At 35.6% G+C, this 17,332-nt stretch overlaps 1 protein-coding gene and 1 long non-coding RNA gene across 5 annotated transcripts in view; one reads left to right on the plus strand and one right to left on the minus strand.

Annotated features, from left to right (window-relative positions):
- Positions 1–9,629, plus strand: part of LOC144580266 (uncharacterized) — a 145,338-nt gene extending 135,709 nt beyond the window's left edge. The window contains exon 3 of the long non-coding RNA XR_013529549.1: positions 9,496–9,629. This is a non-coding gene — a long non-coding RNA (uncharacterized LOC144580266). The remainder of the gene's footprint in view (positions 1–9,495) is intronic.
- Positions 1–17,102, minus strand: part of MROH9 (maestro heat like repeat family member 9) — a 114,174-nt gene extending 97,072 nt beyond the window's left edge. For 3 of the 4 annotated variants that reach the window (XM_035279452.3, XM_035279453.3, XM_035279451.3), the window contains exons 1-3: positions 16,977–17,102; positions 12,251–12,325; positions 9,067–9,126 (exon numbers count right to left, since the gene is read on the minus strand). In XM_035279452.3, coding sequence (XP_035135343.3) covers positions 9,067–9,118 — 52 coding nt within the window. In that variant the 5' untranslated portion in view covers positions 9,119–9,126; positions 12,251–12,325; positions 16,977–17,102. The remainder of the gene's footprint in view (positions 1–9,066; positions 9,127–12,250; positions 12,326–16,976) is intronic. The other variant, XM_017966168.4, reaches the window with a different exon arrangement.
- Between the last annotated feature and the right edge of the window lie 230 nt (positions 17,103–17,332).

Below are 17,332 nucleotides of genomic sequence, written 5' to 3' on the forward strand. Positions count from 1 at the left end.
AGTAGTTGGGACTTGAACTAAAGAGCTTTTGCACAGCAAAAGTAATAGTCAGCAGAGTAAACAGACAACCCACAGAGTGGGAGAAAATCTTCACAATCTATACATCTGACAAAGGACTAATATGCAGAGTCTGCAACAAACTCAAACAAATCAGTAAGAAAAAAAGAATCCCATCAGAAAGTATGCGAAAGACATGAATAGACAATTTTCAAAAGAAGATATACAAATGGCCAACAGACATGAAAAAAATGTTCAAAATCACCAATGATTAGGAAATTGCAAATCAAAACTACAATGAGACCACCTGACTTCTGCAAGAATGACCATAATCAAAAAATAAAAAAAACAGTAGATGTTGGCATGGATGTGGTAATCAGGGAATGTAAACTAGTACAATCACTAAGGAAAACAGTGTAGAGATTCCTTACAGAACTAAAAGTGGAACTACCATTTGATCTAGCAACCCCCACCACTAAGTATCTACCCAGAGGAAAAGAAGTCATTATTTGAAAACGAAACTTGCACACACATGTTTATAGCGGCATAATTTACAATTGCAAAATTGTGGAACCAACCCAAATGCCGATCAATCAAAGAGTGGTTAAAGAAATTTTGGTATATATATGGTGGACTACTACTCAGCCATAAAAAAGAATGAATTAACAGCATTTGCAGTCACCTGGATGAGACTGGAAACTATTATTCTAAGTGAAGTAACTCAGGAATGGAAACCCAAACATTGTATATTCTCAGATATGTGGGAGCTAAGCTATGAGGACACAAAAGCATAAGAATGATACAATGGACTTTGGAAACTTGGGGGAAAGAGTGGGAGGGGGCAAAGGATAAAGACTACAAACATGGTGCAATGTATACTGCTTGGGTGATGGTGCACCAAAGTCTCACAAATCACCACTAAATAATATACTCAGGTAACCAAATACCACCTGTACCCCCATAACTTATGGGGAAAAAAAGACATACAAATGGTGAATAGGTATGTGGAAAAAATGCTCAATATTATAATAATATTATCAAGGAAATGCAAATTAAAACCTCAGTGAGACATTACCTCACACCTGTTAGGGTAAGTATTATCAAAAAGATGAAAGATATTAAGTGTTGCTGAGAGTATAGAAAAAAGGAAACCCTTGGATGCATGTAAACTTTTGGCATGAATGTAAATTGGTACAACCCATTTATGGATATTTATCAGAAGAAAATAAAAGCAGGATATCAAAGAGACATCTTTACTCCCATGTTCATTGCAGCATATTCACAATAGTCAAGACATGGAATCAACCTGTGTCTTTTGATAGATGAATTGATACAGAAAATATAGTATCAGATACTGAAAAGTTCCAAAATTCAAAGCCATCAAATCATAAAATTTCTTAAGAATTTACAATTCAATATGTAGCTAATAGAAGTCTCATAAAGAAAGAATGGAGAAAACATGAAGAGAAAAATTATCCAGTCAGTAGTGTAGTATAATTTCTCAGAGATAAGTAGCTGGAGTCTTTAGATTGAAAACATATGTGAGTGCCCAGTATATTCGAATTTTTAAAATATACCTAGACACATTTTTATAAAATTCCAGTTTACAAAAATAAAGATAAATATTAAAGGCTTCTAGGGAAAGAATCCAGGTGACAAAGGCTAGCGAATCAGACCCCATCATGTTTTTCATCAGTCATAATGGATGCCACAAAATAATCTAAGTTATGCCTTCCGTTTTTGTTGTTGTTATGTTTTGTTTTTTTTTTTAAGAGAAAATGACTTGTGGCCTAGAGAAATGGTTGAAATAATAATTGGTGATGACTCTTTACATGGTGGTTCTTTCTTTCTTTTCTTGTTTTGTCTTTCTTTTCTTCTTTCTTTCTGTTTCTAATCTACATTGCATGGCTTTTAAAAATGAGAGGATACGATTTTTTGTAAGACTATAAAAGCATTTGAAATTAATTATATTTCCACTTCATGAAGAAAATCTCCTTAAGCTCTGAAAGTTAGAGACTTGTGGGCCAATGCTACCAGACTTTATGTTACAAACATAAGAATGAGACAATAGATGTTTAATGCAATAAGATGAATTTATACTTTACCTTGCACCTACATAAAGTGGCTCATAAATATAATCATAAGAGCTAAAACTATAAAACCTTTAGAGGATAAAATATTGAAATATTTTTGGTTAGGAAAAGTTTTTTTTAGATGCAACACTAAAACCATGGCCCACAAAAGAGAAAAAAAATGATAAATTGGACTCGATCAAAAATAAACCTTTTGCTCTTCAAAGGACACCATTAAGAAAAATAAGACAAACCATATACTGAGAGAATATATTTGCATATCATACATTTTACAGTTTAGTAAAGAAAAATCTTTACTAAATATTCAATTAAGTAGCAAGAAATAAAACATGTTTTGATGACAAGACAATGGTTTAAGGAAGTATTTATAAATTAATCTACAAAATCAGTGTTTTAAATCAAATTGCCAAGAGAAATTCTTATGGAATTTGACAAGTATATTCCAAAGTTCCTCTGAAAGTGTAAATAATTAAAAGTAGCCAATATATTTTTGAAAAACAGAAATAATTGCATAGATTAAAAAACATTTTATTGCTACATCTGAGCTATCTGTAGTAGTTGAAGATTTGTCTGATACCTCCTTTACTGCTGTAATTTGCTGTGTTGACATTGCCTATCCCTGCTGAAGTCAAAAGCTGCTGCTGCCTCTGCCATCTGTCAAAGGCTTTGATCCCGTTTCTAGTGCTTATTGATTACAGTCCCATGGCTACTGTAACCCATTATCAAAAGAACTAGATTCTGCACAAAAGGTGCTCTCCCTTTATAGCTAAAGTCACAGGCGACTGAATTCACTCTCATCATTTTCAGATGGTCATTGTTTTGATCTCTTTTACAACAATCCTGTCTTTATAGGAGTTAGCAGCTAGACTGTGCTATTAATATAGTGAGAATCACTCATCAACCTCTCATACTAGCCCACCATCTTTGGATCACATTCATACACCTTGATAATCTTCATCTAGAAGGTGTCTTTCCCTGCAGGCTCTTCCATCCTGCCAGTCCTGCCTTATCTTGAGTGGCCCAGACATGCCTCAGTGCTAGCAAGAACTCAGTTTAAACTCAAATTCTGACCTCTACATCAAGCAAGTTTATGCTTTGTTTTCAGTGCGCCATTTGACTATCTCCTTTTCTCTGCTTGCAACTCCTATTTCCAACCTAAGTCTGTGTCATTCTTTTGAATATAATTGGGTTTCTGAAGTTGACCTTTTCCACAGTTAAGAGAAATGTAGACTCTGTTGCTGAAAAACAAATTAAGACCTTGAATGGTAGTCCAGTCTTTGCTTTCTTAGAACCACAGTTTTACTATGTGTGCTTAGGAGCTGGTTCCCTAAGTCCTGTTATTCCTGTAGAGACAAATTGATGGAGTTAATTAATTTGTTTCTGTAATTGGAATGCCATCAATTAACTCTGCACTTTCTAAATTTTCTGTGCACTTTATATTTTCAACAAAACTCCTTATCACTCTATTGGCAATAATTGTGTTTGGACTATTCTACTTCTCTAACAGGGTATATACCCAACGGTATCAAAATTTAGTGTGGTCATCTCTAACTGATGGCAAGTCTCTATTTTTAAATTCCTTCAAATCCACATAGGAAGATATTTCAATTTATTCATTAGGACTCCCCTCCCACATTAGGGAAAAAAGGGGAATTTTCAGTGGCTTAGAGACCAAAAAAACAATTCAATGATATAAAAATAAAGGCTAAAAGAAACTAAAGAATAAAAATTAAGACAAAATGGAGGATTTAAGGGTGAAGGTTATTTACAAACATGCATAGTAGACAGCCCCTTTACAGAGCAAAAGATAGATTATAAATATAGATATAGACTACATCAAAATATAGATATAGTTTGATCCAGCAATAAAACAGATTATTTATGGAAGCATGTCTTTGGACTTTTAAAATGGTATACCTTATTTATTTATTTGAACATGTAAAAAGGTAATACACATGCATGTGCAGTACAGTACAAAAGTGTAAACAGTGAACAGAGTCTTCAAGTCTACCCCTTCTCTGGCTCCTGTCCCCTAATTTCCATCCCTAGAGTCTGCAGTTGTTACTGCTTTCCCGTGCATCTTCCTAGCAATAGGATATGCGAGATAGGAATGTTAATGACACTTTTTTGAATATGACTTGGTTCTATGTTTTCCTATAACTGCTGCCACTGTGCTCTGTCCCTCTTCTCAGCCAACTTCCTTGTCCTATCTTTTTCTGATTGATGGCTGTCTCCCTTATGGACTATTCTAAGTCTGATTTCATAAATTCTCCATCTCTTTTGGTTATTAATACAGTGTCATCTTTATTGTTAATACTGAATCCTGTTTATTTAAAATGTTCAATGTTATTGTTTGTTCAAAAGTCTGCCTTGATCCCTAGAGCAGGCAAGGATTTTGGTTTTAGGGTAAACACAGTATAACTTGGTGCTTAGACTAGCAACTCTGCAGCCAGGATTGAGTTTATAGCCTGGCTCTGCCACTTGCTAGCTATGTGACCATGAGCAGGTCACTTTCTGCCTCTGTTTACCCATTTTCAAGATAGTATTTACCCCATAGGACTGCTGTGGGATTAAATGAGTTATTCATTTAAAGCACTTAGAGCACGCCTAACATGTTATAGGTACTAGATAAGTTTTAGCTATTTTTACTATCATTGGAATGGAAAAGGGATTTCCCTCTCTCATACCTCTGTACTCTGTACCCTTTCCCATCTTCCATGTCTTTGTATCTGTGGAGTTGTGGGTGGCTGATGAATTAAGGGAAATATTTTTACTTTTTTGTTCATCTGTGAAATAATTTATTGTCACCTTCCTGTTCGTGATTCATTCTGACCCAGCAGGTGGTGCCTCTAACAGCCCTGCTGATGAAGAACTCAATCCACTAGGGGAGTGTCACTTTTAAGGCCCAGCTACACGTTCTGGAAGATCCCCACTGTGCTGTGTTTTGTTTTTGTTGTTGTTGTTTTTGACTTTTGAAACACAAGCCCACTGGACCCATGTGCAGGGGTTCCCGACAGCCACCAGCCCTCAATTATACCCTTCAACTCAGATGTCTGTTGTTACTTATTAATAATGAGTCTCTTTGCATTTCATCGTCTGTAATTTTGTTGGAGCGACACCACTCTCCTGATTAAATAAGTCCCCACTGTTTTGAACTTTTTAGCAAAGCTTTAAGGAACTTTCATGACTAAGTCTGTGCTTACCTCTCTAGCCACAACTCCTATCATTTCCTCTCTACTAGTCTTCATTCTAGATACACTTTTTGTCTTAGATGGATGCTGCGGGGTTCTGTTTAGACCACCCCTCTCCATTTCAATATTGAAATACTCTTTCTTCAGCTTGTGGAAGTGTTGGCAGCTGAGAGCTCTTAGATAAGTATTCTTTAGAATTCCCTTAGCGAAAGAGCCTCCCTATCTAACATCATATCCCCTCTCTGGGGGCAAACTACATTTAATGATTAGTTGACATGGGGAAATAAAGACCAAGCCTCCTTGCCTCAAAGAGGGTCAACTGGCATGAAAGGCCCAGTTACAGAGCACCCTGCAGAAGTCGCTGATACCTGTTTTGCAAGTGCATTGCAGTTCAACACCTCCTTGTACCCAATTCTGCTTCTTACACTTTGCCTCCACTATTAATCCAGGTGTTGATCCAAAGAGCACATCCACTGTTATTTTACAGTCTGCTTCCTGGAAAACCATAGCTAAAATCTATAATTCTATGAATGTATGTTGCTTTTTCTTTCTCCATGACTTTACAGGTGCTGTTTCCGCTTCCTGGAATGTACTGCACCTTCATCTAGACATTCTACTCATGCTTCAAAGTTCAGCTCAAATCTTCTCTGGCCCAAAGTCATATTTGAATGTGCCTTCTAATGTACTTCTATCATTTTCTGAATATTGTAACTTCTTCATAACTTATAGCAGTTTCTAACTGCTGAATTTAAAAAATCTCTCCCATTGGATTATAAGCAATTTGGGGCTAGTATTTGGATTTTATTCTACTTTGTTTCTCAAAAGGAGAGCATAATATTTAATGTGTAGCAGACTCTCAATAAATATTTGTTGAATAAATGAATGAGCTACTGAATGAGTGAAATTCTAAACTGCATCTCTCTGACCTTGGATTATGCAAATGGGAAAGGATTAAAAGACCTTGTTTAATAGAATGTGGTTTTATTAATGACTCTCCTTATGTCCTGACTGGAAAAATCAATTTGTCCACTAAACATTATCAATGTTTTGCTTTAGTTATTGGTGACTTTGACCTATGGATTATGAAGAAACAGTCTAGAAAAGTTTTAATATCCACACTGAAGCATTTCTTTTCTAAAGAGAGAAGATTACATATTTTCTTATGATAGTCCTCCACTATTTATTGTGTGTTAATTTGGATGTAAATTAAAATAATGGTAGTCTATTAGAGGTTCATAATTTTAATACAATTTTGAAAAACTACTGAATGAATATCCACTAAGACAATATTCTGCTACACACGCAGGGAACTCAAAGATGAATAATCACAATCTCTGCTCTCAAGAGATCAAAGACAAGAAATCTGCCAAAGGCATAGAAAACAATAAGATAAATGGAAAAGGAAAAATTCAAACTTAGAATGGTTCTCAAATAAGGAAATAATATAATCAGAGGCTATGTAGAAAGGGCTTCAATTTGGTGGAAAGAGTTTCCACAGTGATGATGGAAGGGAAAATATGAGTGAGGAGACTATCCTAGAGACCAGTCAGTTGATGGAGGGTGGGTGGGATAAGTAGTAGGATGGGTAAAATGTTTCACCCTTTTAAATTAGTACTGAAGGTCATTTCCAGGAGCAGGAGAAAGTGAGGAAGAAATTATGGTGCAGGAACATACAGGGTAAAAACAATTTTTAACCAATTGACTATTTTCCCCCTTTCTACCTCACACATGTATGTTAAACATTACTTGTAACATCCTTATAATGGAGACAGTAAAAAGTTAATTTTTTCCAAGAGATTTTAGTTATGTTGACATCTTTATAGAATATCACTTACCATGTGATACCATTTCATACCATATTGCAGAATCTGGAGATTAGTCTCTAGCCAGAAAGAAGGAGACTAGTTAAAAGGGAATGAGCATAGCCTCTTATCATCTTAATGGGACCTTATCTCCAAACCTGAAGTTACTATGACCTTGATGTCAAACTCAACAAGGACATGTACACATGCACTAAAACTATAGACACATTTCCTATGAGTATTACTGGACAACACTTAACAAAAAGATTAGCAGGCGGACTGTGGCAGCACATTAAAAGATTAAAACACTATACCCAAGTAGTATTTATTACACAGAGGGTGGTTCAATAAAACAGAATCTATAATCACCAAAGAAGAAACCCTACAAAATAATTTTTGAGTTCAAAATTCATAAGATTTTAAATATAAACTTGATAGCATTTAAAAATACGATGGATATGTAGTTCATATCTTAATGTGATAGTTAAGTCAGTACCAGGTGTAATTAAAAAATAATTAGAAGCATTCTTGTTAAGGTATAGAATACAATAAAGATTATCATTACTACTGCCATTTACCATTTCTGGAAGTATCATCAAATATCATTTAAAAATAGAAATAAATGCATAAATTAAAATCAGAAAGGAAAATATAATTTTGTTTGAATTATAACTTCATGGGAAAGAGTATGAGGGGCTTTTAAATCTTTTAATGTTATCAAAATAATTTAATTAGAAGTAGAATTATCAGTTACTGAAATGATTGATAAATTGCCTTATGAAATTTTTAGAGCCTGATACGTTTTTCTTTGCTTGTTTGGAGGAGGTAGCCCTTTGATAATTATTTTGTGTCGTTTTTTAGTTGTTATATTTAGATTTTCTAGATCTTCTTTGTTTTTTTTAAATAATAAACTTTTTACTTTGGAATATTTCAGATCTATTGGGAAGTTGCAATGACAGTAAATTCTCATATATCCTTCAATCAGTTCCCACCAATGTTAACTAACATCTTACATAATCATAGCACATGTTTTCAAAATTAAGAAATTAACATTACTACAATTACTTTAACTAAAATTCAGACTTTATTTGGATTTCACCTATTTTTCCACTAATATACTCTTCTTGTTCTAGGACCTGGTCCAGGATTTCATGTTGCATTTAGTCAGCATGTCTCCTTGGTTTCCTCTGGTCTCTAACAGTTTAGCAATCTTTCTTTGCTTATGACCTTGACAGTTTTGAAGAGCACTGGTTAGGTATTTTGTCACATGTACCTCAATTTGGATTTATTTGATTGCTTTTCACATAATTAGAGTGGGAATATAGATTTTGGGGAAAATATTAGAGTGCCTGTTTCATTATGAACAAAATACAAGATTTTGAATTTATTTATTAGTCCTACTATTTTTCTCTTCCTGAATTTAAACATTCAACTTTATATGTGTCATTTTCTTAGATTTATTTTGTTTTATTTTTATAACTTCTTGCTTTGAATACTTGATTTCATTACATTCTTGTTCTTTTCTGGTTTATTTTTCTCAGTATTAAAGGCTATGAATTTTTCTCTGTGACCCCTTTGGTTGTATACTATCGGGTTTGATATGTGGTATTATCAATACTCTGTAATTACTTATTAATTTTTTTCTTTGATCCATACATTGTTTAAAATAGAAAATTTATTTGACAAGTGGTAGGTTGTTTTTCACTTGTTTTATGAATTAATTGTTAGTTTCTAATTTTTTTGCATTGTAATCAGAATATCTCTTCTATTTCTACTTTTAGGAATTTATACAGAAATTTCTAGCCTAACATATGGTTACTTTTGTAAATGTTCTACAGGTGTTGGGGGAAAAAAGGTACATTCTTTTTTATCATGGATACAGAATGATGTACAGGATTCTTTCTGTCATCTATCACTCATACAAACACGTAGACACAAAAATACCTCCTCCTATTGCTATCTATTATGTCCTAAAAGCGTTACCTGTTTTTGGATTCTTGGTTGACATGTCGACAGATGAATTAAAGTCTTCCATTACTAATGCTACAAAAAAGTACCATGTATTAGTACATAAACCAGAAACTTTCCTATAGTTTTGTTTTGCTCTATCAATTTGGATGGTACTATGGTATACTATAGTATGAGGATTGTGTTAATTATCTATAGCTATGCATCAATTTATCACAAATTTAATGGCTTGCAAATACCTACTTATTTTTTCAGTGTCTGTAGGTCAGAAGGTTAAGTCTCAGTTTAGTGTAGTCTGCTCAGGGTCTCACACAGCTGGACTCAAGATGTCACCTGGGAGTGCTATCTCATTTAAGGTTCAGAGTTCTCTTTCAAGGTCACTTAGATTGTTGGCAAAATTCAGTTGTTTGAGGCTGTCAGATTAAAGACTCTATTCTTTTTCAGGCTGTGGCTGAGGGTAACACTCAGCATCTAGAAGCTGTCTGCAGTTTCTTGCCATGTGACCCATTCCAGAGGCCATCTCACACTACCAATCTCTGACTTCTGTCTCCAACCTCCAGACCCAGACTTAATAGGCTCATGTGAGTAAGTCAGACCACTGAAATACTCTTCCTTTGACTCAAAGATAACTGATTAGTAACCTTAATTATAGCTGTACAATTCCTTCTTCCATGTTATATAACATAATCATGAGAATGATTTCCCATCATATTCAGAGCTTCATCCCATAATCTTCCTTTCTTAATATTTCAGCTTCAGGTGGGGGATTGATACAAGACATGGATACTAGGGGGACAAGAATATTGGGAGCCATCTTAGAATTCTTCTTACCGCATAGATTTTCATAATTATTTTATCATAATGGATTATAAACTTTCTCATAATGTGATGCATTTTTGAAAAAAAAAAATCACATTCACTGCCGTAAAGCTGAATTTAAAGCCTGAAATTCAAGTTTGTCTGCATTAAAATCCCAACACCTACTTTGTGTTTGTTTACATTTTTTTGGTATACATTTTTTCCACCTGTTTATTTGCAATCTTTTTGAGATACTTTGTTTTCTAAGTGCTTCTAGTATGTAGCTTATTGCTGGACTTTATTGGTAATTTTACCATATTTCTTTCTCATTCTACATGAGTTCAATCCATTGTCATTTATTACATAACAGATTTTGTCACTATATTTTGTATGTGTTTTTGTTGTTGGTATCTTTAAATATTTTATTATTTGGTGTTTTTCCCCTTACTTTGAATGGGTGTGATGTGGTGTTTTTGTGTGTTTCTTTAATAAAAGTTTATATTCCTGTTGTAATGATGCTTAGGATTATAATAACTTCTTATAATAATTTATTCCTCAAAACTTTAGACAGAATCTGTTGATTCCCCACTATGAGCAAAGATGAAATTAGTTCATTTCTATTTTCTCCCTCTGTCACTCCTCATACAATTTTAGTTGATTTAATTACTTAGTGAAACGTTTATGCAGTTGTATTTATAGTACTTGTTTACTTTAATAACACCTAGGTTTAAAAAATGAAATCAATGTGTTTATGAACTTTCCCCTTATCTTTTATTTTTGTTATAATTGTTATTAACTATATCATTTTTATACTTTCAAGATGTGTAAAATTTATATTCAGTTCTGTAAGAATAATCCTATTTCTTTCATGTCTTAGCCCCTCATCTAAATAGATTCTGTTCATATTGCCAGACTTTCTCCATTCATATCTTGTTGAGCTAAAGTTCATTGTCTTTGACTTTATTTAGGAGAGACTCATGAGAATCATATTCCTTGATTTTTTTTCACATTAAAACTATTACACTGAGTTAAAGTTTCTCTGCATATAATATTCTTGAGGTATAATGTTTTTATAGGGATTTTGCAGACATTGTTTCATTATCATCTAGCATTGTTGTGGAAAAGGCTAGGGTTAGTTACTTTTTTTTTTTTCTCCTATATTGATCAAATGAATCTCTTTTTTTCTCTCTGGATTTCCAAAGGATTCTTTGAAATTTTTATTTTTGAAACTAAGTAACTTTACAAGGAAAGAGCTAATTATCGATTGACTTGATTTTTATAGGGACATAGCCTGCTTTTGAATCTATGTTAATGGAACATTTTATTAAAATCTATTTACATATTTTCTTCTATTGTTTTGGCTCTCTTCTTTAGTGATATCAGTTATACTTATATTTTATCTAATTTCAAAAATCTTTCTAGTTTACCTCAGTCTGGTCCTTAATTAGCCTTACCAGATTTTTTTTTTTTTTCCCTTTAAAAATCTTTTTTTTTTTTTTTTTAATTTTTTATTGGATTATAGGTTTTGGGGTACATGAGCAGAGCATGCAAGACAGTTGCATAGGTACACACATGGCAGTGTGCTTTGCTTTTCTTCTCCCCTTCACCCACATTTGGCATTTCTCCCCAGGCTATCCCTCCCCACCTCCCCCTTCCACTGGCCCTCCCCTTTTCCCCCCAATAGACCCCGGTGTTTAGTACTCCCCTTTCTGTGTCCATGTGTTCTCATTTTTCATCACCCACCTATGAGTGAGAATATGCGACCTTACCAGATTTTTAGCAGTATTCATTTTCTATGCACTGTTTTCAACATTTTTTTGGCCCTTTCAGAGTATTTTTAACACTCTACTTTTTTCCTGAACTGCACCATTTCTTTACTAAATTCTTATATCTCTCCTTTGAGATCACATTTTATAGATAAAATAACTCCATTGAATTTTAAAAAAGTTTTTCCTCTGTTGTTTGATATTTTTCCAGTTTTTAATTGTCATCGATCTTGTTACTTTTCTACTTTTTTCTTGTAAAATCTTTGTTTACATCCTGTATTGATTCTTTCAGAATTATTGCTCATTAGAATAAGATGGGCTACTTCCGAATCAAATATTTGCACTGTCAAATATTCTGAACTGACATTTGGAGGAATTCTCCTCTTGATCCAGCATTGTACATGTAAATTTGCTCTTTTAGCTCTGCTTTCCCCCAGTTATTCCACCCTGGCAGCTTTAGAGCTACTGCAGAACTGGCCTCGTTCACTCTGGTCCACCTGCATGCAACAACAGCTTGTTTGTGTGATTCTTGTTTAATTCAGCTTCACCAGCTTATCTTTGGTTCAAAACCAGAACTGAAGCAGCTTTACTTAGTGAGTGCATTCCATTCCCCTGTCTCCATCTAAGCTACTCACCTTGCTTTCCTCACATTCCTATCACCCAGGAAAAGCATCAGTCATCTACCCAGGGAGGTATGTCTGGGTCCAAACCTGTGAACAAAAGCCATATTCCAGATATGTCATATTTCCATACAATTCAGCTGTTATTTCATAACTGGAGTACTTTCCTTGCTGTTTTTGAGTATCTCCCATTTTAGTAAATGTGTTACTAGCCTACCCTATCAAAGACTTTGCTTTAGCAGAAGTATCTTAAAAATTATCACAGGATTAAATACATAAAGAAATAAATTTTATGACAGATCTAAAATTTTCCCCTTGAAAAAATAATTGGTAGTGTGTGTGTGTGTGTGTGTGTGTGTGTGTGTGTGTCTACCCTACATTGCCAGAGGAAACTAATTGCCTCCCCTGCCAAGCAAGACAATGCTGATTCTTTTCAGGGGACCCACTTCCACCACTTTTCTTTGCTTCTAGACTTATAACTAGACTCAAGTTCCAGAAGGTCCCTAAAGTTTAGGTACAAAGTGTGATCCATGAGGAAATGTGCTACACTCCAAAAGAATGATTTGAGTTTTCTTATTTCTACAAGCAGAAATCCAGGGGACCAGAGTAGTATGGATATTAAAGGTCTAGGATAATGGTGGAAGGAACAAAAAGTTGAATTAGGCCAAATTTACTGATATGGGCTCACTAAGCAGAGATTCTGCATTTAATGGTGCAGCTCAGGGAGATAGAAATGGCTCTAACTACTTGTTTGGTTGATTGGCTAAAACACGGACCAAAAAGTGGCCCACGAGGAGAAAGTTAAAAATGCCAGAACTGCCTTGGCTTAATGTAGAAAAGGTATTCAAAGGCTTGGGAGATTAGAATGGTACAGTAAATTTGTCACTTAAGACCTAGTCTCTCGCATTGGGAGTGTCCAGAAGACACACCTTTCACCACTATAGCAAGCAATTTGTGAGGGAAGTTTCAGTATCCTTGAGGAGCTCTGTGCTTGCTCTTCTCTACAGATCAAACTCTTCTCTAGTGGAAATTGCAGCCACTGAATAGGGAAATGTAAATGTGATGAGAATAATTGGATTTCAGAGTGGCAGGGGCAAAGGGGCAAGCTCAACAGCCAATGGAAAGATGAGTGGTTGCCTTAATGAATGACAAAAAGTCAAAGCAGCAGTCAAAATAGTCTGACCCTTGTGAAGCTAAGTGAAATTTCTAGGGGTCCAGTAGTGTGGAGCATGTTGAGATATCCCTTCTAAGGTGAAAGGTAACTTGTTGCATCTGACACCTCCTCAAATTCAAAAAGAAGCAGAATGCCCAATGATCCTCTATATATTTTAGGCAACATATTTCTCATTTGTGTGTGTAACTCCAACCCATTAACCAAGTGACCTTAAAAGCTGCTAATTTGAATGGAGCCCATAATAGAAGATGACTCTGAAATAGGCCCAGGCTGCTGTACAGTCTGCTCTGGTATTGGACAATAGAATCCAGCAGATCCAATGGTGCTTGAAACATCAGTGGCAGATAATGATACTCTTTGGAGCCTTTGGCAGGTCCCTACAGGTGAATTGAAGTGCAAGCCCCCAGGATTTTTGTAGCAAAGCCTTACTGTCTTCTTCAGATAATTAGTCTTTTGTAGAAACAGCCCTTGGCATGGTACTAGGCCTTAGTAGAGACTGAATGCTTGACCATGTGACACCAAGTTACCATGTGTCCTGAACTGCTCAACATGAATTGGGTGTTATTCAGTCCACCAAGCTATGAAGTTGGGTGTGCACAGCAGTAGTTGATCATCAACTGGAAGTGATTTATATGTGTGATCAGGCCTGAGCTGGTCTTGAAGGTACAAATAAATTACATAAAGAAGTAGCCAAAAGCCCATGATCCTTCCTCCTGCAACTCCGCCTTCTCTTTGTTAGCCTGCAACTATGGCCTCATGGGGAGTTCCCTATGATCAATTGATAGAGGAAGAAAACACTCAGCCTGGTTTATGGATGGCTCTGCGTAATATACAGGCACAACTTAAAAGTGAATGACTGTATCCCTACATGGGGACATCTCTGAAGGACAATGGTCAAGAGAAATACTCCCAGTGGGCACAATCTCAGGCAGTTTAATTCTCCCAATAGGCAGAACTTCAAGCACTGAACCTAATTTTTAACTTTGATTGGAAGGAGAAATGGCCAGATGGTTAATTATATACTGATTCATGGGCTGTGGCCAATGATTTTCCTAGATGGTCAGAAACTTAGAAGGAATCTGATTGGAAAATTGATGATGAGGAAATCTGAGAAAGAGATATGTGGATAGACATCTCTGAATGAGCAAAAAGTTTGAAGATATTTGTGTTCCATATGAATACTCACCAAAGGGTGATCTCAGCTGAGGATTATTTGAATAATCAAGTGGATAGGACGACCCATTATGTAGATACCATTTAGGCTATTTCTCCAGCCACTGTTGTTATCACCCAATAAGCTCATGAGAAAAGTAACCATAGTGGCAGGGATGGAAGTTATGTATGGGTCCAGCAGCATGGACTTTCATTTATCAATAATAACCTAGCTATGGCCACTACTGAGTGCCCAATATACCAGTGGCAGAGAAAAACACTGAGTCCTTGATATAGCCCAGAGTGATTAGCCAGCTACCTGGTGGCAGGTTGATCACATTAGATTGCTTCCATCGCAGAAGGGGAAGCATTTTGTCCTTACTGAAATAGACCCTTATTCTGGATGGGATTTGCCTTCTGGGCATGCAGTGCTTCTGCCAAAACTACTATTTATGGACTTATAGAATGCCTTATCCTCCATCATGTTATTCCACACAGCATTGCTTCTGATCAAGGAACTCACTTCACAGCAAAAGAAGTGAGGCAGTTGGCTTATGCTCATGGAATTCACTAGTCTTACTGTGTTCCCCACCATCCTAAAGCCACTTGTTTGATGGAATGGTGGAATGACCTTTTGAAGACTCAGTTACATTACCAGCTAGGTGTCAGTACCTGGAAGGGCTGGGGCAAGGTTCTCCAGAAAACTGAATATGTTCTGAATATGTTCAATTTATAGTGCTATTTCTCCCATAACCAGGATTCCTGGGTCTAGGAATTAAGTGGTAAAAATAGGAGTTGCACCACTCACTAATATCCTTAGTGACCCAGTAGCTTCCTGTTCCTGTGATGTTATGTTCTGCTGGCTTAGAGATCTCTGTTCTGGAGGGAAGAATTCTTCCATCAGGAGACACAACAATAATTCAGTTGAACTAGAAGTTAAGACTGCCACCTGGCCATCTTGGTCTCTTTGTGCTTCTGAGTCAATAGGCTAAGAAGAGAGTTATGGTGCTGGCTGGATTGACTGACCCAGACTACCAAAGAGAAATTGGACTACTATTCCATAGTGTAGGTAAGGATAAGTGTCTGCAATAAGAAGTATCCCTTAGTGTGTCTCTTAGTATTACTGTGTCCTGTAACTAAGATCAATGGAAAACTACAACCATCAAATCAAGGTGGGACTACTAATGACCCAGACCTTTTTGGGTCATTTTAGTATTTAAAGAACCACAACCAGCTGAGGTGCTTAATGAAAGCAAAGGAACTACAGAATGGGTAGTAGAAAAAAGGGATTTAAAAATACCAATTATGATGCTGTGATCAGTGCAGAAATGAGGACTGTAATTATTATGAGCATTTCCTCTTATTTTTTTTCTAAATACATTTCTGTGGGTATATATTAGATATCACATTTTTTTCTTATTCTCTTATCACATAGCATAAAATGCATTGACTTCATATTCTAGTATGTAAGTATTGTTAATGTTACATCATAGTATTTAAGTTACAGGACATTAAGGAAGAGAGTAAACCTTACAGAGGGACTTTATCTCCTCCTCTGAGAAGGGTTTAGTGCATTTTTAGTTGTATGCAGGACATATGTTACATAGTTACATGTTAGATGGAATTTTCAGCTTGTTATTGACTTTATTTGGAGATCAAATATGGCTTAAGGATATATATATATATATATATATGTGCCAAATTTTCAAAGTGGGAACTCATGATGGTTAGTTAATACTATGTGTCAAATTGAGTGAGCTGTAGGATGCCCAGATATCTGGTAAACATTCTGGGGTATGTCTGTGAGGGTATTTCCAAAAGAGATTAGCATTTATATTGGTGTTCTGAGTATAGTTGATGACACTCCCTAATGTGGGTCAGCATCTTTCAATCTATTGAGGGCCTGAACAAGACAGGAAGGCAGAAGAATGCTTAGTTTTCTACTTGAGCTGGGACACTGATCTGCTGTCCTCACTGCTCTGGTTGGCAGGTCCTCAGACCCAGGCTGGAATTTTTATTATCAACTGTCTTGCTCTCAGGCCTTCAAACTGTACCACTGGATCTCCTTGCTCTCTGTCTTGCAGAAAGTAGAATCTGGGACTTCCTAGCTTCTATTGCTGTGTAAACTGATATCTTATAATAAATATATTTATCTATATAGTTGTGGTTTCTCTGACCCTTACTAATAAGAGAACCCTTACTAGTAAGGTATGAAGTTGGGAGATTAATTGACAAAGACGAATTCTTTCAATTGGCAAATTTGGCAAGATTTCCGGATAAGGGCCTATAGTAATATAATTTTCTAATATATTCATAGTTCTTTCTCTTAACAGAACAAAAATTTTAAAAAGTGGTCAGGATTAGAAAAAAAGAAAAGCTTTTGACTGACTGAAATATTAATAGAAATTCACTTACATATTTTCAACTTCTCTGTAATCAGTGATGAGATAAAGTTGTGAATAGAAATTCTAGTATATTACCTCTTAGCCAAAGGTAAAATACTCTAGATAGTTACCAACTAAGCAAATCCTTTGAAATGTTGTCACTTGTCATGGCAACCATATATTTCAAAGATTCCATTCTGTAATGAATGTGGTAGAACGTTCTGGCATGCCCAAGTGGCTGCTAATTCTCACCTGTCACTATTGAGGGGCAGGGAAGTTTCTGGTTTCTGTGTTACCAGCACTGAAAGGTAGTTCTGCTGACCAAAGTCCAATAGAAGCTGGGCAAAGGATAAGAATAGAAAAGTCACTGAAAAGGAAAACTGAATG

This window comes from Callithrix jacchus, chromosome 18 (genome assembly GCF_049354715.1).
Source record: "Callithrix jacchus isolate 240 chromosome 18, calJac240_pri, whole genome shotgun sequence".
Taxonomy (NCBI): Eukaryota; Metazoa; Chordata; class Mammalia; order Primates; family Cebidae; genus Callithrix; species Callithrix jacchus.